At 41.6% G+C, this 25,168-nt stretch overlaps 2 protein-coding genes across 2 annotated transcripts in view; one reads left to right on the top strand and one right to left on the bottom strand.

Moving 5' to 3' along the window:
* The window catches only part of KIAA0586 (KIAA0586 ortholog), a 137,433-nt gene extending 124,908 nt beyond the window's left edge, over window positions 1-12,525 (bottom strand). The window contains 5 exon segments of the mRNA XM_030558475.1: window positions 189-258; window positions 8,017-8,086; window positions 9,861-9,946; window positions 11,591-11,939; window positions 12,450-12,525. Of these exon segments, the coding sequence (XP_030414335.1) occupies window positions 189-258; window positions 8,017-8,086; window positions 9,861-9,946; window positions 11,591-11,900 (536 nt within the window). The 5' untranslated portion in view covers window positions 11,901-11,939; window positions 12,450-12,525.
* Window positions 12,526-12,616: 91 nt separating this feature from the next.
* TIMM9 (translocase of inner mitochondrial membrane 9) lies at window positions 12,617-24,394 on the top strand. Its single transcript, XM_030558476.1, has 4 exons — window positions 12,617-13,131; window positions 20,717-20,780; window positions 21,282-21,377; window positions 23,822-24,394. Exons 2-4 carry the CDS (start codon window positions 20,742-20,744, stop codon window positions 23,954-23,956), a joined length of 270 nt encoding a protein of 89 aa, XP_030414336.1. The 5' UTR covers window positions 12,617-13,131; window positions 20,717-20,741; the 3' UTR covers window positions 23,957-24,394.
* The last annotated feature ends 774 nt before the right edge of the window (window positions 24,395-25,168 follow it).

Below are 25,168 nucleotides of genomic sequence, written 5' to 3'. Positions count from 1 at the left end.
AAATAGACTTCAAACCAGAAAATGAGTTCTGAAAAAATACTTCCACAAGTATAAACAGAATGTTAACGGAGGAGAATGAAGAACTATTTTCCTTTTACCAGTGCTACTAAGAGGGATCAGGGAAACCAGGAACCACATATCTTAATAGAAACTTAACAGCTGGGACATTATTAACAGCTCAAACTTACCTCTGCTTTAATACAGCGCGTAAAGCTTCTTTCTCTCCAGTAGTGTACTGAGAAATAAATATATCACCGTCTGTGAAACAAGAATATAATATATACTTTGTCAATTTAATTTTCAGGTCTCCTTTTATAAAGGTGGTAAAAAAAGTTACTTCAGTAACATGTAGAAATTTAGTATAAAGTACATCACAGCTGAATATACAAGCCACATGATTTCAGAGTGTAAATGTTTTCTTCACAGGTAATGGCTTTATGTTGTGAAAAGACAAATATTAAGCATCATTTAACATAGGGCTAAAAAAATCTGAGTATCGTTGACTACTGCGTTTTAAAAATATTCAGTGATAAGACAACCCAATGCGCTCTGAAAATAACTATAAATTTATTTTCTCTCACATAAAGCATTGAAGAATTTAAGAATGCTGTCAAAAAAATAACAGTTTTGAATGTGCGCACCACATGACATATACATTTAAATTGTGCAAGCTCTAACCAAAACTTTCTAATAAACAAAAATGAACTAAAACTGCATGGTATTAATATTAGTTTTTCTTGTACTATCATCAAGTACAACAAAAGCCTTCACCCACCATCAAATGCTCTAGAACAAGGGTGGGCAAACTTTTGACCCAAGGGCCACATCTGGGTATGGAAATTGTATGGCGGGCCATGAATGGTCAGAAAATTAGGGGTTGGGGTGCAGGAGGGGGCTCCAGGTTGGGGCAGGCGGTTGGGGTAGGGGTATGGGCTCCAGCTGGGGGTGCAGGCTCTGGTGTGTGGCTGGGTATGAGGGGTTGGGGGTGCAGGAGAGTGCGCTGGGCTGGGACCAACAGGTTTGGAGGGGGAATCAGGGCTGGGGCAGTGGGTTGGGGTGCGAGAGGGGGTCAGGGGTCCAGGCTCTGGGTGGTGCTTACCTCAAGCAGCTCCTGGAAGCAGCAGCACGTCCCCCTTCCAGCTCCTACGCCAAGGCATAGCCAGGCGGCTCTGCGTGCTGCCTCATCCACAGGCACTACTCTCATAGCTCCCGTTGGCCTCAGTTCCCAGCCAATGAGAGCTTCCGGGGTGGTACTTGGGGCAGGGGCAGTGTGCAGAAGCCCCTGGCTGCCCCTATGTGTAGGAGCCGGAGAAGGGACACGCCATTGCTTCCAGTGGGCACGCAGAGCCACAGCACGTGCTGAGTGGGGCAAGCCCCCAACCCTGCTCCCTGGCTGGAGCACTGAAGCGAAGCAAGCCCCAGACCCTGCTACTTGGCGGGAGCTCGAGGGCTGGATTAAAACGTCTGAAGGGCCAGATGCAGCCCCAGGGCCGTACTTTGCCCACCCCTGCTCTAGAAGACCCATAATCAGGATTCTCTCCCATTGTGCATCACAGAGGACCCCAAATCCAATAGTCATAAGCAAGCTGCAACAAGTTTACTTAGTATAGGATCTTGAAAATTCAGAGGAAGCAGCACTGCTTGCCACAGACAGTTAAACTATGTTACAATACAACCTTGCTAATATGCATATTGCTAATCTGCATAGATTTAACAGAAATTGTAGCTGTAGTAAGATCTCATTATCGATACAACTGTACATTATTTAACAAAACACATATGCTGCACCTTGATAAGAAGGGCTCGGCCCTCTTCACCCCACCCTGAGGGCTCCACAGAAGGTGGATCTTTTCTTTTCTTAATATACTAGGTAGTATCAGATAAGGTTAAAGTGCACTTGATAAGCAACGAACAAAGTAAATTTTGAAATGCATTAACCTTACTCATTTTTAACTATTTACTTATTTATCAATTTGTGAAATTCGGTAATTCACAATGGGGTCTCCTCCTCAATAATGTTCTAAAAAGTGACTAGGTTTAAAGATGCCCTTTGTTACTCTACAAATCCGATCCTTGTACATATTCAGTTATATCTGCTCATCTCAGTGTTTAAAGGGGGTGGGGGGTACGCATTCCTATTTCACTGTTCTTTGATTACCCAAGGGTAATCTGTGCAACTTCACTGAGGGCAATGGGGTTGCAAAGGTTGACTGAGGTCAGAATTTGCCCCATGGTGACAATGAACAATCCAGGAAGAATCACTGACGGATTCCAGACTGAGTTTGCAAGGCTGGCAGTTAGACACATCTTTATACATGTAAGCTGAGCACACAGAATCTGAAAATCGTTCAAGTACAACCATGGATCTTCTTTCTACAGGGACAAGGTCGGCGAGGTAGTATCTCTTGTTGGACCAACTTCTGTCAGTGAGAGAGACAAGCTTCAAGCCACACAGAGCTCTTGTTCAGGAGTGGAAAAGGAACTCTGAGCATCTCAATTAAATGCACAGTGGAACAGATTGTTTTGCGTAAGTAGTTAGAACATATTCTAAGGGACTATTCAAGATAGAGTGGCTTGTTAACACCTCTGCAATCACAGGACAAAAAGAGGAGGTTAGTGGGTTACAGACTGTTGTAATAAGCCATAAACCCAGTCTCTGTTCAGTTTGCGAGTTTCACTTTCTAGCAGAGTAACGACTTTATGCTCCCAAGCTCATCTTTTGAAAGTGTTGTGCAGGTTTCCTTTGACAATGAGGACTAATAGGTGAGATATAGAGTGACTGCCTTGTGACAACCTATAATGCTAGAGTATCTTTCCCAGACCTGAGGAAGAGCTCTCTGTGGCTCGAAAGCTTGTCTCTCTCACCAACACAAGATGGTCCAACAAAAGCTATTACCTCATCCACCTTGTTTCTAATATCTTGGGACCAACTCGGCTGCAAATACACTGCATGCTCCTTTTTACAGTTGTTTTACAGCCTACAGCGTAAAACTATACTTTAAAAATTGGCATCTCTGATTTAAATAAGAGATTAGGATTGGGAAAAATATTTATATTTTATTAATTTAATTAATTAATTTAAACTCATTTTTTCAACATGGAAACAGTGAGTTTTAAATTATTCACTTTTATACAACCAATATAAGCTACAGGAATCTAACAGTTATCCCTATATACAGGGATACCCAGAGACAGAAAAGTTCAAGAACTGATGTGTTCTCACAAGGAATTTAGGATTTACAAATTTATTTTACATGCATGTAGGAGAGGGACAAAAGCATTATGAATAGAATTCATAGCAGTTACTCTCAAAAGAATCAAATACATTTTGAAAGAAATTAAGAAAAACTATTAGAGGAAAGTAATAATTTATCATAAAATGAAGTGAAGTAAACATTTTAGCAATTTACTACAGGACCATTACCTGACTACATGGCGCTTCAGTTTATGATTACACAACCTACCCCTCCTCCAAATTGCACCTAAGGCACCAAACTCTCAACAGAAGGAATCTCTCACAACTTGTTTAGTTGTAAGTAGGTTCCCATAGCAACAATCCAACCCTTGCACCAATCCTTAAAGGGGCTGTAGTTTCTCTTAAGTTTGACAACTAAACAGAGAAAAAACACACACAATCTTCTTTTAGATAGATTTCAGGCCAGAAAGAGACTATTATGATCATCTAGCCCAGTGGTCCCCAAACTTTTCATAGTTGCGATCCCCCCCCCACCCCGTCTCACTCCCTCCCCTTGCCTCCCTCCCACGCCCCCCGGGAGCCAGGGGCAGACAGGAATAAGAGAGCCAAGGGTGGGGCTGCAGCTGGGGCCAGAATGGAGCCACGTCCAGGAGTCCAGGCTGCGGGCGGGTCCAGGGCTAGGAGCAGAGCCACAGCTGGGGGTTGAAGCTGGGTGCAGGGCTGGGAGCAGAAGCTGCAGTTAGGGGCCAAAGCTGGGGGCAGGGAAGGAGCCAGGGCTGCGGCTGAAGGCGGGGCCAGGAGCGAGGCTGAGTGGCACTCCCTCCTTGCCCCTGATGGGGGCTGGCCCGGACCCTACCACACCCCCTCGAATGTTCCTCTGGGGGACATGTCCCAGTTTAGGAACCTCTAATCTAGCCTGAACTCCTGCATAACACTATAAAATTTCATCCTAAATCAGTATTTTTAGAATTACATCCACATAATGAGACCTTTAAAAGGTTTTCCTTCATGATATTGAAAAGAACTCAGAAAGAAGTTTTGTATGTCTGGGCAGTTAGCTTCCGAACCATCGTTTTAAGTATTATCAGGATAACTGTGTTTTCAATTTCAATTTCAATGACATGCATCTGAGGAAGTGGGTATTCACCCACGAAAGCTCATGCTCCAAAACGTCTGTTAGTCTACAAGGTGCCACAGGATTCTTTGCTGCTTTTACAGATCCAGACTAACACGGCTACCCTCTGATACTGTGTTTTCAATTATTTCTTCCAACAAATATTTATTAAAAAACTCACTGATAGCAAAACCACTGCCAATGCTCAGGGAAGAGACTATAATTATGTCTTTAAGAGCTAACAATTTTACATAGAACATAGGCTTTTTTAGTGCAGATATTCCATATGATATGTAATTAAAAGGTGAGAGTGAAATATTAAAAACAGATTTATTTGCCTATACTAACATCTGATTATTAAAGCTAAAAGAGTTTTAAAATGTAGTTTACTTTTTGGTTATAAACTCCTTTCATGTTCGATGCATCACTTAGTAAAATGCAGCACAAATTATAGATCAGGCCTGCATAACTCGTAAAGTGGCGAGGGCCACATTACTCCAGAGAAAACACCTGAGGGCCAAAACCCTCCAGCCCCGTGGAAACACCCTCCCCCCAGGACCTCCCAGCCCATGGAAACACACACACCCCCAGGACCACCCAGCCCTGCAGAAACAAACCCTCCTTCCCCAGCACCGCCCCACCAAAACCGCAGTGGGCCAAAAAGGAAGGTTGGGGGTGGGTAGGTCATACTTGATTTTAAATCAATCAGGGGCTCCCAGCTGAAGAGGTGGCTGGGAGCTGTCAGGGGCAAATTAAAGGGCCTGGGGCTCCGGCGGCTGGGGGAAACCGGAGCTTTGCAGGTCTGGGGCAGGGATTTAAAGGGCCCAGAGCTCCTGCCGCTGAGGGGAGCCCGAGCCCTTTAAATCCCAGCCCCAGCCCATCCGCTGGAGCTGCGACCGGGATTCAAAGGGCTCTGGGCTGCCTGCAGCCGCCGGGGAGCCCTGAGCCCTTTAGATCTCAGCAGCGGCTGGGAATCTCTGCGGGCAGCCCAGAGCCCTTTGATTCCCGGCCGCGGCTGGGATTTAAAGGGTTCTGGGGTCCCCGCAGCTGCTGGCAGCCCAGAGCCTTTTGAATCCTTGCCATGGCTGGGATTTAAAGGGCTCTGGGCTCCCCGCCGCAGCCGGTAGCCCAGAGCCCTTTGAATCCCAGCTGCAGCTGGGATTTAAAGGGTTCTGGGCTCCCAGCAGCTGCAGAAGGCTCAGAGCCTTTTGAATCCCGGCCACGGCTGAGATTTAAAGAACTCTGGACTCCCCGCCACTGCGGGCAGCCCAGAGCCTTTTGAATTCCTGCCGCGGCTGGGATTTAAAGGGCTCTGGGCTCCCCGCAGTTGCTGGCAGCCCAGAGCCCTTTGATTCCCCGTCGCAGGCCGCACAGTGAGCCTCCGAGGGCCGCATGTTGTGCAGGCCTGTTATAGATGAATAACTTTTTTTTAAATAGCTTATTTAGAACTGAACAAAACATTCATAGAAGGCTAGCATGGACCATTGTGATCATCTAGTCTGTCCTCCGACATAGCTAGGCTATAGGAATTCCCTGAATTAATTCCTGTTTGAAATAGAGCATATATTTATCTTTATTTAAAAGTTTCCAGTGATGGAGGATCAACCATAGCCCTTAATAAGTTGTTCCAATGGTTAATTACCCTCACTGTTAGAAACATATTTCTTCTTTACAATGTGAATTTGTTTAGCTTCAATTCCCAGTAACTGGACTGTGTTTATAACTTTGTCAGATTGAAGAGCCTTCTTTATCAAGTTTCTTTTCTCCATATAGGTACTTACAGACTGTGATCAAGTCACCCATAACCTTCTCTTTAAGTTAAACAGATTGAGGTCCTTAAGTCTATATCACTACAAGGCACGTTTTCTAATCCTTTAATCATTCTCATAGTTCTTCTCTAAACCCTCTCCAATTTATCAACACCCTTCTTGAATTGTGCACACCAGAACTGGACACAGGATTCCAGTAGTGCTTGCACCAATGCCAAATATACAGAGGTAATAACTCTCTACTCCTACTCAAGATTTCTCTGCTCATGCATCTAAGTCAGTGGTGGGAAACCTGCGGCCAGCTAATCTAAGGACTACATTAGCACTTCTGGCCACAGCACTGCGCAGGAAGTTTACGCTCAGCTGGTTATCCACCATGACCCCCAAGTCTTTTTCAGAATCATTGCTTCTCAGGATACAGCCCCCATCCTAAGTATGACATTTGGCCATTCTGAAATATATATTGTTTGCTTGAGTCCTGCTTACCAAGCAATCCCGTTAGGTCAGTATCAGTGATCTCTCTGCCTCATTATTCACCACTTCCCCAATCTCTGTCATCTGCAAACTTTATGGGTAATGATGTTTTCTTCCAGCTTATTGATAAAAAATGTTAAATAGTGTAGGGCCAAGACCTAAGTTCCCTGTAAACTGCATAGTCCTCTCTCCCCGCTGCAGCTCCAGGCCAGCCTGCACCCCATTACCCCAAACCCCTCATCCCCAGCCCTACCTCACGGCCTGCACCCCCAGCCACAGCTCTCACCCTCTTGCCCCCCAACCCTGAACCCCCTCCTACACTCTGAAGCCCTCTTCCCTGGCCCCACCCCAGAGCCTTCACCCCTAGTCGGAGCCCTCAACCCCCACACCTCAACCTTGTGCCATAGTCCTGAGCCCCCTCCCACACCCAAATCCTCTCATCCCCAGCTTCACCCCAGAGCCCACACCCTCAGCCAGAGCCTTTACCCCCACACACACCCTAACCCTGTTCCCCAGCCCTGAGCCCCCTCCCACTCTCTGAACCCCTCGGCCCCACCACACATCACCTCCATATTGGTGCACATAATAAAATGCATTCTGCATGTGGACATAAAAAATTAGAGAGAACACTGGCCAAGACCCAATCTGTGCAGGACCTCACTAGAAATACATCTGCTTGATGATGATTCCCTGTTGACAATTATGCTTTGAGACCTATCAATTAGCCAGTTTTTAAACCATTTAATGGGATATGTTGATTGTGTATTGTTCTAATTTCTTAATCAATATGTTGTGCAATACCAAGTCAAATGCCTTTCAGAAGTCCAAACTTGAAAAATCACCAAAAAAGATGAAATTGCAATGTTACCAGTGCTGTTAAAGTCTTATACATATTAATTTTAAAAAATATATATAATTTAGGGGACAAAACTGACCAATTTAATTAAAATGCAAATCCCATTTTCAAAAAGCTGATTCCAAACAAATCTCATTTTTAAAAGATACCGCTTTTCCTAGAAATTGATTGCTTGCAAAAATATGCACACTCACTGCAGCAGTTACTACCCTCATGCTAATGTCACCAAACAAGCACTTGGAAACAAAAATTGCAAGCTCTTGAATATTCTACTAAAAGGCATGCACCACTTCAGTACTAGGAGGCTGCCAAGATTTCTGGCAATGCAGTTTAATACACTACTGGAAGGTGCTCGGATACTACAGTGATGAGCATAGTGTATGACCTCGTATGGTAAAGTACAGAATGAAACAGAATAGAACTCCCACTGTTAAAAAGCAAGGATTTAAGTCATCTTCATTTTACTAGTGACACTCATGAACTGCAGCATCTTGACTAACAATTTTTATACTGAATGAGAAGATATGAAACAAACATATTTTATAGCTATTTTCCAAAACAGCTGTTTTCTTAACAATGGTTATAGAAGTCTGATATTTTGTCTTACCTTCTGGTTTATTTCCATCTTCCATTACTTGCAAAGGAACTCCTTTTACTGCAGCTTCCTTAGAGTAATCCTTTAGGGATAGGCGTCAGAGGAAAACAAATAACAACAACATGTAACAAGAAGAATTTAAATTTTTAAAACTGTTTATTATATATGTTCAAAACACAAAAGAAATATAGTATGCAACTATAAATCAGTAAAGTATGTCTCATTTTTTATCAGCATCCAAAAGTTTCAGAAATAGGCAGGACTGCTGAACATGTGGGCATAAAGACTTCCACACTGAAGTAATACAAGCTGCTGTTCAGAGACCCTACTATGTGTACCCTCTAACTTAGAATAATATTGATCGTGAATTTTTCTGGACAGTAATGCATCTAGACTAAAAATAAGAAGTAATCTCAATATTAAGGCGTTTATTTTGCACATTGATGGCCAAAGGATTTTATACAAATAACTCATTAATAGTGATGTAAATTACATATGTGCTCATCTTAACATGTGCAAGCAGTCCCAATGAATTTCATCATTACTACTCATGCACATAAAGTTAAGCATATGCATAAGTGATTGCAGGACTAGGGCCATATAATGGAATTTATTTCACTAGGATAAACCTTGAATAATCATGCTCTACTGGTTGGGTTGGGGAGATAAAAATCCACCACCATACTCTAAACTTTGAGGTGGATCGGCAGAACAGTACTCTACAGTAGTAGTTTTCAACCTTTATTCATTTGCGGACCCCTAAAAACTTTCAAATGGAGGCATGGACCCCTTTAGAAATTTAAACTGTTGTACTCTTTAAGTCTTAGACTGAAAACTGACTGAACAGAATTCAACTATAAGTTTTGCATATATACTGCACAGCAGTTGACACAATGTGAGAAAGGGTGCTAATTGTGGGCTTCTATGGTAATGACTATACTTCTGAGTTTTGACCTGTAGGTGGGAGTATTCACATACTTCTCATTGATCAGAAAAATGGAATGCTTTTTCTGGGATCTGAAACTTTATTTTCAAAGTCACATCTCGCAGGCCCTTTAGATAACAGTCTTCAGGCCCCCAGGGGTCTGCAGACCACAAGTTGAAAACCACTGCTCTATAGTCACTACTTCAGCCTATGAGTAGAGCTAATAGCTACCAGTCCTATTTGCCACTACTAAACTGTCAGTGGATCTACTCTGAGACATACAGAAACCCATCTGCAGTCCTTCACACCACAGGAGAATATTATTCTTACGCATGGCCATGTACAATGGATTTGCATAAAACAGATCTCAACAAATACAGACTACAGAAAATATAGCAAATATAAAAGGAGAAACTAATTGAGCTAGAAAGGGTCACATCAAAACATTAAAGAAATTTCAATAAATTGATATGAACTAATGTCTATTTAAATGAACGATGACAGGAAGCAAAACAAACTATAATCATAATATTAAAGGTCTTCAGGAAATCATATTGATTTGTGCTATTCAAGGAGCAGAAATTTCATAGGAAGAATTACACTGTAATTTGAAAAAACAGTTGCTATAGGTGGAACATAAGAAAACGATGCATTCATACTCACTACATACTAGATAGGTTAAGAGAATATGAAGGCTCTGGATCCTGCAAAGACTTATGCATGTGTATTGACTTCAATACTTCCAGTGCATAAACTTAAGCACATGCAGAAGTCTTCAAGGGAACAGAGCCGATGTCAGATAAGCCCCTGGGAGAGAGAGGTAGTTTGCTGATGTACTAACATTTGGATCATATATATAACCTTTTAAGATGGAAGTATGGCATACACTTCAGGATTGTAGGATCAGGAACAGAACAGTAACTCTTCTTACCTTCTGTGATAATGGTGTGGATTCTAAATCATTTTCTACTGAAAGAAGATGTTCTGAACTTCTTTCAGCCAACATACTTCGGACAGCTAAAATAAAAGAGACTTTAGTGTTGTTATGCACATATAGTTTATGCACCTTTGACAGGTATCATTAGTCCGTCCCAGATCTTAGTCATTTCTATATCTGTAGATTTAAAAATCTAAACTAAACAAAATGACCTTCATTGCACAAATGAGCTGAGTGTCAGCTTGGAACTGGCATATTAATGAACAATGCCTGAGATGCAACATTAACCTGTTTGACATACAACAGAAACTTGCTGCAAATGAGAATTGCAAATGATGCAATGACAACTTGGGATCAAATTCAGTATGAAATCAATATAAATTAAAGGGGTAATGCATTCTGATGTCCTATTACAAGGATAACATCTTGTAAAGTTGTGTGATCCTTTGATCAACAATGAAAGCTTTATTTTCTAAGGAAATAAGAGGCACACTCTAGCCCAGTAAATTCATGGCACAGTATGTGTCAGTTTTAGCTATTTTAAATGAACCCATTACTGTAGTTTCTAGGTGACAGGGAATAAGATATAGCTTCAGCTGCCAGACATCTAAGATACACTTGAAACATAGGGAGAAACACTGTTAAAGGGATGTCATCAACTTAAAAAAAAAATAATTAAAATTTCTAACATGAAAATGCTTTACTTACTATTGTAGCAAGCACCAAAAATTACCAGAACTTAAAAATTAGAGGAAATAATATATTATGGTTTTTTTGGTTTACCTGTATATTTGTCAGTTTCACTGTTTCATCTGTATAAGTAGTTAATTGGGTTCAGCTGTTTGTGTGTCTTTCACAAGGCAACACCACAGAAAAAAAACTAAACTGTAAAAATCCGATTTTAATATTGTAATCACAGTAATTACCAGGGACAGCCAGGTGCAGCTGTTGTATCTGAAACTCTTTTTAAAACAGTTTTTTTAAAACTGACTACCTTTCAAGTTAAATGTGTCCCTCTAAACATGCAAACATTATGTAACCAAAACAGAGGGGTCACTGGAATTACTTTTTTTGAAATATCCACACAAAGCATGTAATATTTAACATATTTCCATGACTTTTTTCTCTACTCTAAACTGCCAATAAATACTTCTTTCTAATCTCAGTAAGTTTTGGTCATCATACATTGAGAAATCTATCAGTTTCAACTCTCAGAGCAAATTAATCTGTCATTTTAAAGACAGAGAAAGCTGCAAGTGCATGAAAAGGTCTGTGATCTTTCCTGCAGTACAGTGGTACAGAAGGACCTACAATCCCCACGTAGGTACAAAGAGGGCTAAAATGATCAAAAGGTACAAGACATAGAATATCTTTCTTTCTAATTCATCATAATGAATAGCCAATAGCAAATTTATCATCACAATGAATGTACTACACAGAATTTGGAGCAATATTTAAGAAGTGTGTGAAGTCTGGGGACATTTTATACAGAGTTAGAAAAACATTCTAAAATATTTTATACAAAACATGTTAAAAACAAAATAGTATTTCACAAAACTGGATAAATGGCATCTGGTCAGTTAGAAATTTTTAAAAAAAGTATAACCAATTCATATCAATCTTTATGGACAATGTTCCTAATATACATACGCCCATAAATGACATGCTGGAAAAGGGATCTGGCTAGACAAATTACGTCACAGAAATCGGGTTTGATCACATACCCTGGGTAACACTGCTGGAGGTAGTGACAGTTGATCTATTCGGCAGAGGTTTGTTTGCTGACAATGCTGGAGGAATATAAGATGTTTTGTCTCTAATCAAAGCTGCATCATCTGCCTGGTAGGGAGAAGCCACTTCACGAAGCTTCTTTACTGAAATTTTAACTTTTTTTCTAGTGCAGTCAGTAGCTGCTGTCCAAGCACCAGTGGGTTTTTCTTTTGTGTGGAGGCTGGTGGAACGGATAAGCACATCACCGGCAGTGAAGCTAGCCATAGAGTCCTGGCTGACACTAGAATTACTTTCCACCTCCATGAAGAGCTCACAACGCAGTTTTCAACACGTCCAAACAACCTATTAATGGGGTTTAATAACATTATTTACAAACTAAAAGGGACAGTTTATTAATGCTCATGAATTGATTACGGAGAGGGGCACCCACATCACAAAAACCTAGGATTAAAGAAATAAAAGGGGGGGAGTAAGTGGCGTTTACAAGGCACAGTAGTCAGCACTGTTGCTGCCCAGCAAATTATCCCTGGATCTAAGCCAACACAAACACTCAGTCATCGCTCCGCCCTCTCAGCTCTCATCGCCTTGCCATAGCAAGGGCAGGGACTATCTACCCTGAATAGTTCTAATGGGCCTAACGCCACAGTATTTCGGTACCAAGCAGGGCCACCTAGCCAGCAACAGTGCTGTAGCGAGGATAGGGTGCAACACACACGTCAAGAATTGGGATGCAAGACCCCCCCCCCGCCTGGCACAGGCTCCCTCCTCTGCCCACCCTGCAGGGCACAGGGGGCCCGGTCCCTCCCCTCCGCATCCCCAGGAGTACAGCCCCCCCCACACATACAGAACCACCTTGGGGTACAGGGTGCCCTCGCCCCGTTTTCCCCGGAAGCCGCAGCACATCCTCATTCAACCCCTTCCCAGCAGCCACCGGAAATGATAGTTACCATGGTAACAGCACCAGCTACCCTCCACGGCTCCCGTCGCTTCCAACCCATTGGCGCCTGCCTGCCTAAGCCTTTTCCGGGTGCCGCCGCGCATGCGCATGCGCTTGCTACTGCAGGCTTGCGGAAGCTCAGACTCAACACGCATGCGGAGGAGGGGAGGTATTTGGTTTTGCGCGCGAGACGCCGCATGTCCATGGCGCATGCGTAAATCCACCTCCCACGGGAAGGCCGTTCGCTAGTGCTGCGTGGTCCCCTTTCTTTACTGTCCGGGTGGAACAAATACGCGATACAACCACCATGCCGCAATAGCCGCCTATGGTTCAGCTCTGTACTCTGGGAGCATAGTGTTCCGGTACGGCTGTTCACGCCGTACTGTGGCTCCCCCAGGCACTTCCGGGACATGGGGGACACTTTACAATGCTGCACCACGCTGCTCCGCGGGCCAAGGTAAATCTATCAGCGGATTCCTATATGCCGATTCATCTCCACGAGGAGGGTGAGGAAAAACGTGGCGAATTTGCGGGGCGGAAGGAGGAGCTGAGGCTGCCGGTTCCCCCACGTGTTGAGAGGCGCTGGGCGCAGAGCAGGTGAGTCGGGGAGCGGGCTTGGGTGTCAGGACTCCCGAGTTCCATCCCTGGCCCTGTTTGTGTGACGGGTGGGAGTCCGTGCCTCAGTTTCCCCGAGTGGTGGGGCGGTGATGCTGCCCCCTTGCCGGGGTCCGTGTCAGGGCAGGACATTCGGTCCTTGGGGAGGCTCAGGGCGCTGCTGGGCTCGCTCTCTATCGCCCCCTCCTCACGCGTTCTTGGCACCAGCTGGTGGCTCGGGCTCCCGGGCAGTGACCTTCGTTCTCCTACTGTGGCTGCAGCCCAGGTGTACGGCTCATGGCTACTCATGTCACCGAGGGGACAGACTGGCAGGCCAGGGGATCTGGCTCTAGCAGAAACTTTCAGAGGAGATTAGATTTTCTGCCTGAAAAGGGAGAAGCAACAAAGACTCCGTAGAGACCACGAGAGACTTCACTGTTAATAGCATTTTTATGTGGCAGGTGCTATGGCGTGATCTAAAACCCTAAAACAGATTTAGCATTTTGGAGAATTGCTGTAAATGTAATCATGGTCAGAGAGTTTAGGGCCAGAAGGGACCACTCCATCATTTAGCCTGACCGCCTACATATCATAGGCCACCAACAATACCCACACACTAAACTCAACAACCAAAATATTATGGCCCAGTGGAGACTAGACTATTACATTCCGGAGGCTAAGGAGAGGAGGGACCCAGGTGCACCAGGGCTTTGAGGCCCCCCACAGTAGCATGGAAATAAATGAGATATCCCAAGATAGGTGTAGAGTGTAAGAGCTTTGTGCTAATTTAGTATCAAGGTCATGTACTCCAGAGCCAAAAGGGACCACTGTGATCATCTAGTCTGACCTCTTTAATAACCACAGCCCAGAGAACTTCTCCAAAATACAGTAGTTATCTCATGGTTATTTACTTTTATGGTACTTTTTAATAATTTCCTAAAAAATTCCGTATGTCATTCTGTATGTCAGGAGTGAGTGGGTGAGGGTCTGTGGCCTACAATGTGAAGATCAGACTAGCAGATGATCATGATGCTCCCTTCTGACCTTGAAGTCTATGAGTCTGTGTCTATGATAACGTGTGTTTACTTTTAGGAAATTGGGTAAAAACAACTAAGTGTAAAAAAAAAAAAAAAACGAAGGAAAATGTTTTCTCTGACATTTGAGAAATTTGCTGTCTCCTTCCACTAAATAAAACATTCAGATTGTAATTCAAAGAGCTCATAGATTGGCTACTTTAGGAAGAATACGTCAACCCTTAAATATCTATAGCAATGTACTATCTCAGATATTAAATCTCTACTTAACCAGGCCCCACTATAGCTTCATATTGTTCTCACTAATATCTAGCTCTTACATTGTGATTTTCATCCATAGATCTCAAAGCACAAAGGAGATCAGAGTATTTTTGTCCCTGTTTTACAGTCAGGGAAACTGAGGGAAACAGGGATGTAAAACAATTTGCCCAAGACCACCCAGCAGTGTAGTGGCAGAGCTGAAAATAAAACCAGGTCTTCTGATTCCAAGTCCTGTGCTTTAGCCACTAGGCCAGTGGTTCTTAAACTTTTGTACTGGTAACCCCTTTCAAATAGCAAACCTTGAGTGCGACCCTCCTTATAAATTAAAAACACTTTTTAATATATTTAACACCATTATAAATGCTGGATTCAAAGTGGAGTTTGGGGTGGAGGCTAACAGCTTGTGACCCCCTGAGGGATCCTGACCTCCAGTTTGAGAACCCCTGCACTAGGCCATGATGGTTCTCAATACAATACTTAATGGATTTTCATAATTTGTATTATCAGTCCTCTTTGCATCTTCACAACCCTCATTTACAGTTATCGGTTAGTTACTACACAATTACAACTGTGTTTGTAACCCGTTTGCAACATACTTTCCTGAGACTCATTTACAACAAACATGGAGGAGATGCATCCAGGCAGCAGCTTTCTTCCACAATACAGCCATCTATCAATATAGGTTTTATGTCCACACCACACTACTTAACTGTTTATCCCTTCTGGAGAGATCTGGGCATCTAGTGTATTAGCACTATGGTATCTGAGGGCATAAAAAACATGTTACTAATATAATCAGCCCAAGGTAGGAAGCAAAAAAGTAACGTATAAGATGTATGCATTGATCAATACTTGTTATTCCGCAACAGGAAGCATATTATTGCATTTGAAGGAGATGCAGGGTTCAGCAGGACCAAAAAAAATAGTCTGTCTGAAGAATGTAATTTATCAGGAAAAGTTAATCTGTTGGACTTATTCTTGATGCAAGGGAAGAGATTTCAAGGTGACCTGAGACAGGCTTCCCAAATTCATAAAAGGGATTAATATATTTGATATTATCCTGGTAAGAAATTCAGAAACAAAAGGGTGCAATTTCCAAACTAGAAGCAAATAGGGAATTCCAGGCAGAACAACTGCTTCACATAAAAGATGATACATGTATGGAAAAGCTAATTGAGAATGGGATGGAAAAAAGGTCCAAATTCAGACTCCTTTCACCTGTCTGCACAGACTTGTATCCACTTTTATCAGGCTGGAATTTGGCTCAGTGAGCACAAAGGAGGGAAAGAAATCAATGCATTGTTGAAGGTGAAACCTGAAGGACACAGTGAAATATCAGGAAGAAGAGATTAAGATAAATCTGCCTTACCTGAAGCCTTTCCATCTAGGGCTGTGACCTTATCAGATCACCAGATAAGTGTGGTCAGGCCTGGTCAGTACTTTGATTGGAGACCACCCAAGGAAAAAAGCAGAGAAGCTGTTTCATTTTTTAAAATGACATTGCATATGCTCAGAATTTGTTCAGGATGTTTCTAAGAGATCTCTAACGTTCAGCCTTACTAAGCCAAATTCAGCTCTGAATTTTCTGAACTCGGTGGAAGAAAGGTCCACTAACGCACTATGCATGCTTTCTTCAGGGCTGAATCTGGCCCACTGACCTTGTGCACTGGATTGTAATTCATGATGCATGCAGTGTCTGAGTATAAATTGTGAATTATTTAGAATAAAAATATTTTATGCATGGTAACTACATTAAGAGCATGACACAGGGTTGTAATAAAACAATACAAAGTAATTCAAAGGTACGGATGACATGTGCTCTGACGCTCAAGCAGAAGAGGGAGCTCCAAAGTCGTTTCTTTGATGTGTTGGTTGGGCCTACTGTTGGAAGAGCTAAAGTGTACCAACACTTGACGCAGAATTTCCTGGGTCTTGTGTTGTCACAACCTTGGTTTAATTTTAGTGTGAATTACTCTCAGTCCTAGTGGTTTTCTGTGTAGCTCTACTTTGATTAAGTTAAATAAAAGCATTTCTGAAGCTCTACCTCAGTGGATTAAGAACAAGCTCTTAAATTCAGCTCCATCATGACAACTCTTAACTTCCCAGACTGTCCAGTTTTAACACACTTCTGTGATTTGACTCTCTTCTTCTCTCCTGTTTCCCCTCCATGAAAAATATATACTTATAATGAACCCTCTCCATGCCTTGCAGTGGGCCAGTTACAAAGTGTTACTGATGGACCTAAAGGTACTGTGTGGTAGTGCCAGGGGTAATGTAAATTCATGTAACAGTTGGAGCTTGCTCTAAATCTGGATCTTCATAACAGGCCATGATTATATAGTCTGTCAGTAAAACTATTATTTGGCTTCATACAGAAGAATATACTAGGGGATCCATCCAGGTCCCAGTGATTTCAAATTTCTAGATTAGGTAATGGCTACTGATGCTGATTATGTTGGTGAACAATTAGCCTCCTCATGACACTGTAAGTTTCTACGCATTTCACATATAATATCTTACATCCATCAGCACTGCTGGGATTTTAGTCACACAGTCCCAATCTGACAGTAATGAGAATCAAACATTCCAGCCAAGTAAATTGCTCAGAACAGTTGTGCTCAGAAGCCTATTGCCTCCTAAAGGCCGTATATACAGCTGGGAAAATCGCATTCCCATGCTTGTGAAATTTTAGAGAAGTTCTGACAGCTGTGGTGCTTTGCTGCAGCTCCCATGCCATGGAAACAGATAAATGATTGGCTCAGCTCTGGCTGGGAAGCTTTAACCTAATCACTGTTTTTATAAAAAGAAAGCAGGTTTCTTAAAGCTATGATTACCTGGAGATCAGATGTTCCATGGCAATGGGAGTGGCAGCCCGCAGAAGGGAACTTTAGAACATTTTTCAGTTTCTAAAGCAAAGTGGGAGAGCCTGGGAATGCCATGTGTACAGGCATTAGGATCTAATAGGCGCATGGTCTGTTGTTACCCTTGGAAAGGAGATCACAGGGGAAGGAAAGCTTTTACACTTAACCGTAAAAAACTTTGTCAACTATTTTTGTTCTGACATTTAAAAAAAAAAACACTGAAAATGGCTTTTGATATATTGAAAATGTTAATTGCAACTCTGTAACATTTTAACAAGTGATATCATCCTAAGTGTTTGCACATCCCTGGTGGCTCAGGGCACTCGGGGCATGCTGCTCTGTAGTCTAACCATAGGTAGCCTTGTGTGTAGTTGTTTATATATTGGCTGTCTGCCTTCCCCTGAGTTGACTACTGTTAAAAAACGTAGCACCTAATTTTGAAGTCACATTTAGCCCAAAGCAGTCCTCTACCATCTTGAGGATGGACTAGTACAGGGGTTGACAACCTTTCAGAAGTGGTGTGCCGAGTCTGCATTTATTCACTCTAATTTAAGGTTTCATGCGCCAGTAATACATTAACATTTTTAGATCTCTTTCTATAAGTCTTTAATATATAACTAAACTATTGTTCTATGTAAAGTAAATAAAGTTTTTAAAATGTTTAAGGAGCTTCATTTAAAATTAAATTAAAATGCAGAGCCCCCTGGACCTGTGGCCAGGACCTGGGCAGTGTGAATGCCACTGAAAATCAGCTCGTGTGCCACCTTTGGCACGTGTGCCATAGGTCCCCTACCCTGGACTAGTACAAGAGTTACACCTGACACATTCTGGGTGCTTTGAGCTGCCACTTAAGAAGTTCAGCCATTACTGCTGTGACTAATGATTCAGACAGCTTCTAAAATTCAGACGGAAATGGCTTATCATTCTTCCTTTAGTTTCAAAGACCAGATATGAACAACAACTAGAACCAGATATGATAGATAATGTAAACATACCTTAATATACCGGACAGTATATTCTGGAGATATAAGGCCAACTGTGAATGACAGCCACTGAAGACGTGCAGTAGAGACATAATAATGTACTGCCCACAGTATGGAAGGGATAAAAGTAAGGACAACAGATTTGTGCTTCAAAGACCATTACAGTCAGACAGTGCTGTTGTGTTAAATTCTAAGGGAAAGCTATTTCTCAAGTATAGCTGCAAAGGTTTTCTGGAACTTCAGTTTACTAAGTCTCATTAAATCAGTGACAAAATGGCAGGACGTCAGGTCCGATTAAATAAAAAAGATGAACAGAATATAAAATGTGAGGAAGTGGCAGTGCTGGGAGTTGAGGCCATTAGCTTTTTGCGCCCTGGTGGGGACACAGGACTTCTCCGTTTCTCAGTGGGGTTTTAACACTTGCTGATAATGAGCTACCTTGGTTCTGACTTTACGAGGCCGTAGCTGGCTCCAAATAGATACCCTTTACCCTCTGCCCCAGGCATGTGATTTTGATAAAGCTCAGTTTGGCTTTACTCATTGTTAAGCAGCCAGCTTTTAGGTGGTATGCCATGTTAGACTTTCAGATTTGCACTCTTTAAACTTGTGCCAGCTAGGCAGAAGAGATGTGAGTGGAGAGGATTTAGTGAGAGCTTTGTGTGTGTGAGTGTTACTGCATTTGATTTTTCAATTTTATTAATCAATATTATTACTACTAATATATTATTATTTTATATATTTTTATTTAATATGTATTTAAATTTATTAATATTATTTAGTAATAATTAATTATTACTTCCACCGTGGGATGGCAGTGAGCTTCAGGCAATGTGTAAATTGAGGGAAGGAAGGCAACAGCTTTCAGTGTACATAGACTCATCAATTCCAAGGCCAGAAGGGACCATCGTATTACACAGGAAGACACACTAGATGATCACAGGCCGTGGAACTTCCCTTAAATAATTCCAAGAGCATATTTAGAAAAACATCCAATCTTGATTTTAAAATTGCCAGTGATGGAGACTCTACCACGTCCCTTGGTAAACTGTTTGAATGATTAGTTACCCTCACTGTTGAAAATTTATACTGTGTGTTCCAGTCTCAATTTGTCTAGCTTCCAGTTTGCAGACAGTGGATCCTGTTATACCTTTCCCTGCAGGATTGTAGAGACCATTGTCAAATGTTTGTCCCCATGTAGGTATTTAGAGACTGATCAAGTCACCTCTTAATCTTCTCTTAAAGTTAAATAGGTTGAGCTCCTTGAGTCCACTACAAGGCATGTTTACTGATCCTTTTAATGATTCTTGTGGCTCTTCTCTGAACCCTCTCCAATTTACCAACATCCTTCTTGAATTGCAGACACCGCAACTATTCTCTCCTGGAAAGTCTCAAGACTTAACTTGTCTTTGTCTTTGAAGATGCCTTCTTAAATTCTTTCTTCTTGGTCTCCATTAGCGTTCATACTTTCACTTTTCCTCACCTGTTTTTCATTTCCTTTTTAATGCTGTTTTAATTTCTTCTTCATAATCCCTTATATTTAACTCACCAGATTCACTGGCACAAGTATTTGTAGTTTTACCGTTTTCCTAAAGATTAAACAGTAGATGGTTTAAAAACACAAACTGGTTTCTAAGAAGTGGCAGGGGTGGAATTAATTTAATAAATTTAGCATACTACAGAGTGCTGTTTCTTTTCTCCAAGCATTGCTGTAACTAAAAGGTAACTAGAGGTCTGTTCCCTGCCCCCCATCCCAGTTTTACTTTGTGTATCTGACAGCTCTTCACTTGTAGCTAATTTTGCTGGTTTCTCTATAATGTGTTTCACCTGTTTGGATCTTTCAGATAATAGAGAAGAGCAACATTAAAGAAATAGAAAAATGTAATTACCAAATCTGCCAGGGGGGCTTGAAAAGGTGTGGTATCTGACCCTATGTTGGACATTTTTTTTTAAATGACTAAAATTCAACTCGATAGCTTCCATTTAAATGGATATCGTCAATGAGAATCATGTCACTCAGTAAGGGATTATTTGTAATAAGTTAGGAATTTGATTATTAAAACAATACTCTTCCATTATAGCCATTGCTGGGAGGTGCTAAAAAAAACCCAAACCAACAAACTATTTCTATTGGAACTTTACAAAGCATAGCATCAGTTCTATTGGTTTTAGATTTTATAAAACTTTATTTTTATAAGATGTAAAATTTGAGCCAAATTTAACCAGAAGCTGTTCCTTTACATTACATGTAAGCCTGTCCTTGTATTTTATTAGATGCAGATCATGCTGGGAACTTACAACACAGTAGCCACGTATTCTTATTTCTTTGAAACCACAGTTATGTCTAGCTACGCTTACAGAAAGGGCAGAGTTTTATTCAGCCTTTAAATGTTATATTTCTTATATATGTGTTTTGGTGTGAATTACAACACAAATGTTATCTTAAAATTAGGTGGCTGATTGCAGACCAATAGAATATGGCTGGGCAAATATCAGAATCTGATCAGATCAAACAGGTAAGTTGCTATACTGTATTAATAAATGATGGTTTTGAGAAACTTGCATTACCTCATCACATTGAAACTTAGCAATGGAGTTTTATGGAAACTGGTTTCAAGAGGTTTCAGCATTTTATCTTCAAAGTTATTAGCATGAATATATGAAATGCAGCTTTTTCCCCCCCAGTTAGTTACCAAGTAAAATGTTGTCTGAGTTGTAGCTTAACTTCTCTTATGAACTGGAAACAATATTAAGATAGCCAAGATTTCATTATTTTGATCATCAGCAAATCAGCAGGCATGAAATAGTATCTGATCTAGGGGAACAGTAGTTGTCCGCATCAAATTATGTTATTGCATTGATACTAAATTACCTCTGGTGACTTGTCACTTTAAATGAGTAGTCTGTTCTGTTAATGTCACTGACCGGTACATTCAGCTATTGCAAGCTGTACATGGGAAAAGTTTGAAAATGTCTTCTTTTCTTTTAATATTGCATGTCTGTTCAATTTGTTACAGTTCAAGGAGTTTCTTGGGACATACAATAAACTTACAGAAACCTGTTTCCTGGATTGTGTGAAAGATTTCACTAGCAGGGAGGTTAAATCAGAAGAGGTATGCCCCTGTTGTGTGTTTTGGGTTTCTCTTTCGTGGAAATGCTGTATGATAATATTGGACTTTGATAAGCAGCTTTGAAAGTTTTGATCCAATCAAAAATTAGTTAAACTAACATACAAGAGGTTATAGCTCTCCAGTGTGTATGCAGCCTGCAGGTGAGAAATGTTAACTGAAGAGACAATGATGTATTTGTGGTTCTGTTTCTGTGCAATTGTCGTTCTGATAAGATTCTCACTCTTCCCTCTTAGCTCCCTTGCATGCAAACAATAGATCTCGCACACCACAGCTTCTGAAAAATTTTGACCCGAGGCCAGTAGTTGCAGGACTAAGTGGATGCCAGGCACTTTGCAGGACACTGCACATCAGACCCTGGAAGGCAATATCTTCCTCATTTTCTTCACATATATGCAGATGGCATTGGCCTTCTAAGGCTGCAACAAGCATTAGCAGCGTATTTTGTTCTGGGGCATTCCTAGAGCCTCCTGCTCTATAAGAATAAGAATTCTTTAGAGAAGGGGAAATTACCCACCTGAAATCTAGTTCTCTGAAGAGACACTCTCCTGGAATGCTCACTCACCCTCCCACTTCCCCTTGAAGTTTGGTATCCTCTTCTTTGGAGAATGTTTCCCATCTTGCACTGTTTGTGTATTTTTGGAGGCATTTTAAAATCATGAATCATTTTGAATTGTTTCAGCCATATGGATGGTTCACCTCCTGTGCAATTAAAGGAACTGACTGAAATGTTTTGGAGGCAACATTTATTCCCTGCAGGGATGATGGGACATCCAGTAGATGGTCAGACTTGTACCTTATCCTGCTACCACTCAGGGATAAAACTTCTTAATGGGAGTTCTGCTGGTCTTGTGCTAAAGAGCTAAGATCCAAGAGTGAGAATCCTGACAGATTGTGTCTGTAGAGTTTTTTAAGATTTTTGGATATAAGCAGTAACCTGTAGCTAGCCATTTTTCTTTTGTACTCCGTAAAGGGACCCCCATGCTGCAGGACATGAACCAATCATTAACAGATGGGGATTAGGGAGAAAACTTTTTCTTTATGGGCAGTTTATTACATAATTGTCCATTACAGGGTTTCTTGCACCTTCTTGTGAAGCATCTGGCACTGGCCACTATTGGAAACAGGATACTGGATTAGATGGACCACTGGTCTGATCTGGTATGGCATTCCTATGTTTCTATTCAAGTTTAGTTTCATGTTCAGTACAAATCAAAAGCATCCAGGAATCTCCTGTGAGCAATGCCAGAATTTTTTAAAATTTATCTTTGGTCACTTTTCCACATAGCAACCCCTGGTGCAAGTCTAGCCTTCCAAAGGCACCATCCCCTGAATACTATGCCCACTGGAAGCAATGGTTTGGAACTGTTCCAGGCTCCCTTCTTGTAGTTGTGTAGCTAGAGTTCACTGCTGCTCACCAGGTTTTGCCAGGTAGCTGATGTCCAGACACCAATAGGTTAAACCTCCTTTCCCCACTTCTAAATTCTAAGCATGATCTAAACAACTCCTAGTTGATCGGTAATGATGCAAACTGGTCCTGTTCCATTTGTTTCTAAGTTTTGTATGCTTTCACTGTAACTATCAGTTCACTTATGATAATGACAGCTAGTTTGGGAGAATCCTATAATGCAGAGGTCGGCCACCTTCGGCATGTGACCCATCAGGGTAATCCGAAGGCGGGCTGTTTACATTGACCGTCGGCAGGCACAACCCCCCGCTGCTCCCAGGGCCACGGTTTGTCATTCCTAGCAAATGGGAGCTGCAGGAAGTGGTGGCCAGCACACTGGCCCAGGAATAGCTTTGGAAACCTGCTGTAGATTGGTAAAACCAATTTTGCACAAGTAATGCAGTGCAGAACATGGAATGGGCATAGTACATCCCAGCCAACTGAGCCAACAGAATGACAAGAATTATTACAGCAGCCCTAGGAAAAGTTCTCTGAGTACACACCACAAGTGGCAGATACAGTTAGTTTGAGGGATCCCAATGGAAGCCTAGAATGAATAGGGGATATAGTAGGCCACGTTTGGCTGCCATGGGCAGAAGGTGAGTCAAACAGAATTTAAATAAATAGTGACTGATGTAATATTGGCCTTTGCCATAAGGTAAGAGACTATAGATTTTATTTCAGAGGATCGTAGGGATATGATGGGGACATAATGACTTATTTCATTTTTAAAAGATTCTCTATTGTAATTTTCCATTGGAATGAATGCTAAAAAGAAAACTCAGCTTTTCATATTTTCCTTGAAAACTAAACTTGAAAAAAAATTTCCATCAGAAACAGGCTAGGCAGTAAGCTTCGGGCTAAAGGCAGCATAAGCATAAGACACGAGTGTATTCACCTAGTCATATGTCATCATAAACTGTCTTCAGTCAGTTTTCTCCTTTAATCATTATGGTCCTTCTGTGTCTCCTTTTTCTTGTAGATGACATGCTCAGAACACTGCTTACAGAAATATTTAAAAATGACGCAGAGGATATCCATGAGATTTCAGGAGTATCATATTCAGCAGAACGAAGCTCTAGCTGCCAAAGCAGGACTTCTTGGGCAACCTCGTTAAACAAAAGAGAATTCTATTCCAACCTTGCTTTAAAGCAATGCCCATGTTTGTTGGATTGCAGGTGGAGGTGTTCTGTTGTGGGTGTGTCCACCAGCTCACAACAGAGTTTCAGAGACCATTTGGTACATGGAAACCATTGGGGAAACAATTATGGGCTATACCAGGAGTTGGTAATGGCCAGCTGGCAAACAGAGTCTATTTCTGAAGTCCTTTTTTACTGTGCAATGGAATAATGTTGATATAACCATTTCTAGAGGCCTGCAGACTGGTTATGCTGGTCACTACGTTGGGGGCAGAGGAGGGAGAGGACCATTTTTTTGTTTCTTCCACTACGACTATTAATTTTAATGCAAAAAGTGCTGTACAGAAATATATACAAATACGTCTTCAAAATGTTTTTATTTAATCAAAGTACAATAAATGGGAACTGTTCAGTTTTGTATGTATTTTCTTTCCAAACAAGGGTTTATAGGCTAGACAGCTAGAGTCCTGCCTTAACATTGCTGCCATCTCTCATTCCGTCTCATCTTCCACACAGTCGTGCTCATTCAGTACTGCTTGAAGTTGCTGACAAACAGATAAGAGTTAGTGACTAATTACCTCATCAGTTAGGGACGTGAATAGTTAGTTTTTTATTTTGGGAAAGCCTTTGTTAACTCCTTCTCTCATCTTCTTGCCCATTCGAGACTGGCCAGAGCAAGCGCCTTCTCTAACCAGCAGTCTTTCCCTATGCTCCCCAGGGCTAATGACTGTGATAAGGAATAGCCAGCATGGATTTGTCAAGAACAAATCATGCCAAACCAACCTCATTTCTCTTTTTGACAAGATTTCTGGCCTAGTGGATGGCGGGGAGCAACAGATGTGGAACTGTATCAAGAGCCTTACTAAAAATCAAGATACATCAGATCACATTCTCATAAGCAAACTAGGGAAACATGATTTACATGACAGGTTTCAGAGTAGCAGCCGTGTTAGTCTGTATCCGCAAAAAGAAAAGGAGTACTTGTGGCACCTTAGAGACTAACAAATTTATTTCAGCATAAGCTTTTGTGGGCTACAGCTCACTTCTTCGGATGCATAGAATGGAACAGACAGGTAGGACTTCAAAGGTTTTTTTTCCTCCTGCTGACGATAGCTCATCTCAATTGATTGGACTCTTCCAGTTGATATGCATATTTCCACCTTTTCATGTTCTCTGTATGTATAAATATC

Source organism: Gopherus evgoodei, chromosome 4 (genome assembly GCF_007399415.2).
Source record: "Gopherus evgoodei ecotype Sinaloan lineage chromosome 4, rGopEvg1_v1.p, whole genome shotgun sequence".
Taxonomy (NCBI): domain Eukaryota; kingdom Metazoa; phylum Chordata; order Testudines; family Testudinidae; genus Gopherus; species Gopherus evgoodei.
The sequence above is the reverse complement of the archived record's forward strand: the minus strand, read 5'-3'. Positions and strand labels throughout refer to the sequence as shown.

Excerpts from the sequence above, each read along its gene's own strand:
- TIMM9 (XM_030558476.1), top strand. The coding sequence starts at position 20,742 with ATGGCTGGGCAAATATCAGAATCTGATCAGATCAAACAG. Across the intron at positions 20,781-21,281 it reads AATCTGATCAGATCAAACAG|TTCAAGGAGTTTCTTGGGAC; the intron begins GTAAGTTGCTAT and ends AATTTGTTACAG. Across the intron at positions 21,378-23,821 it reads GGGAGGTTAAATCAGAAGAG|ATGACATGCTCAGAACACTG; the intron begins GTATGCCCCTGT and ends TTTTTCTTGTAG.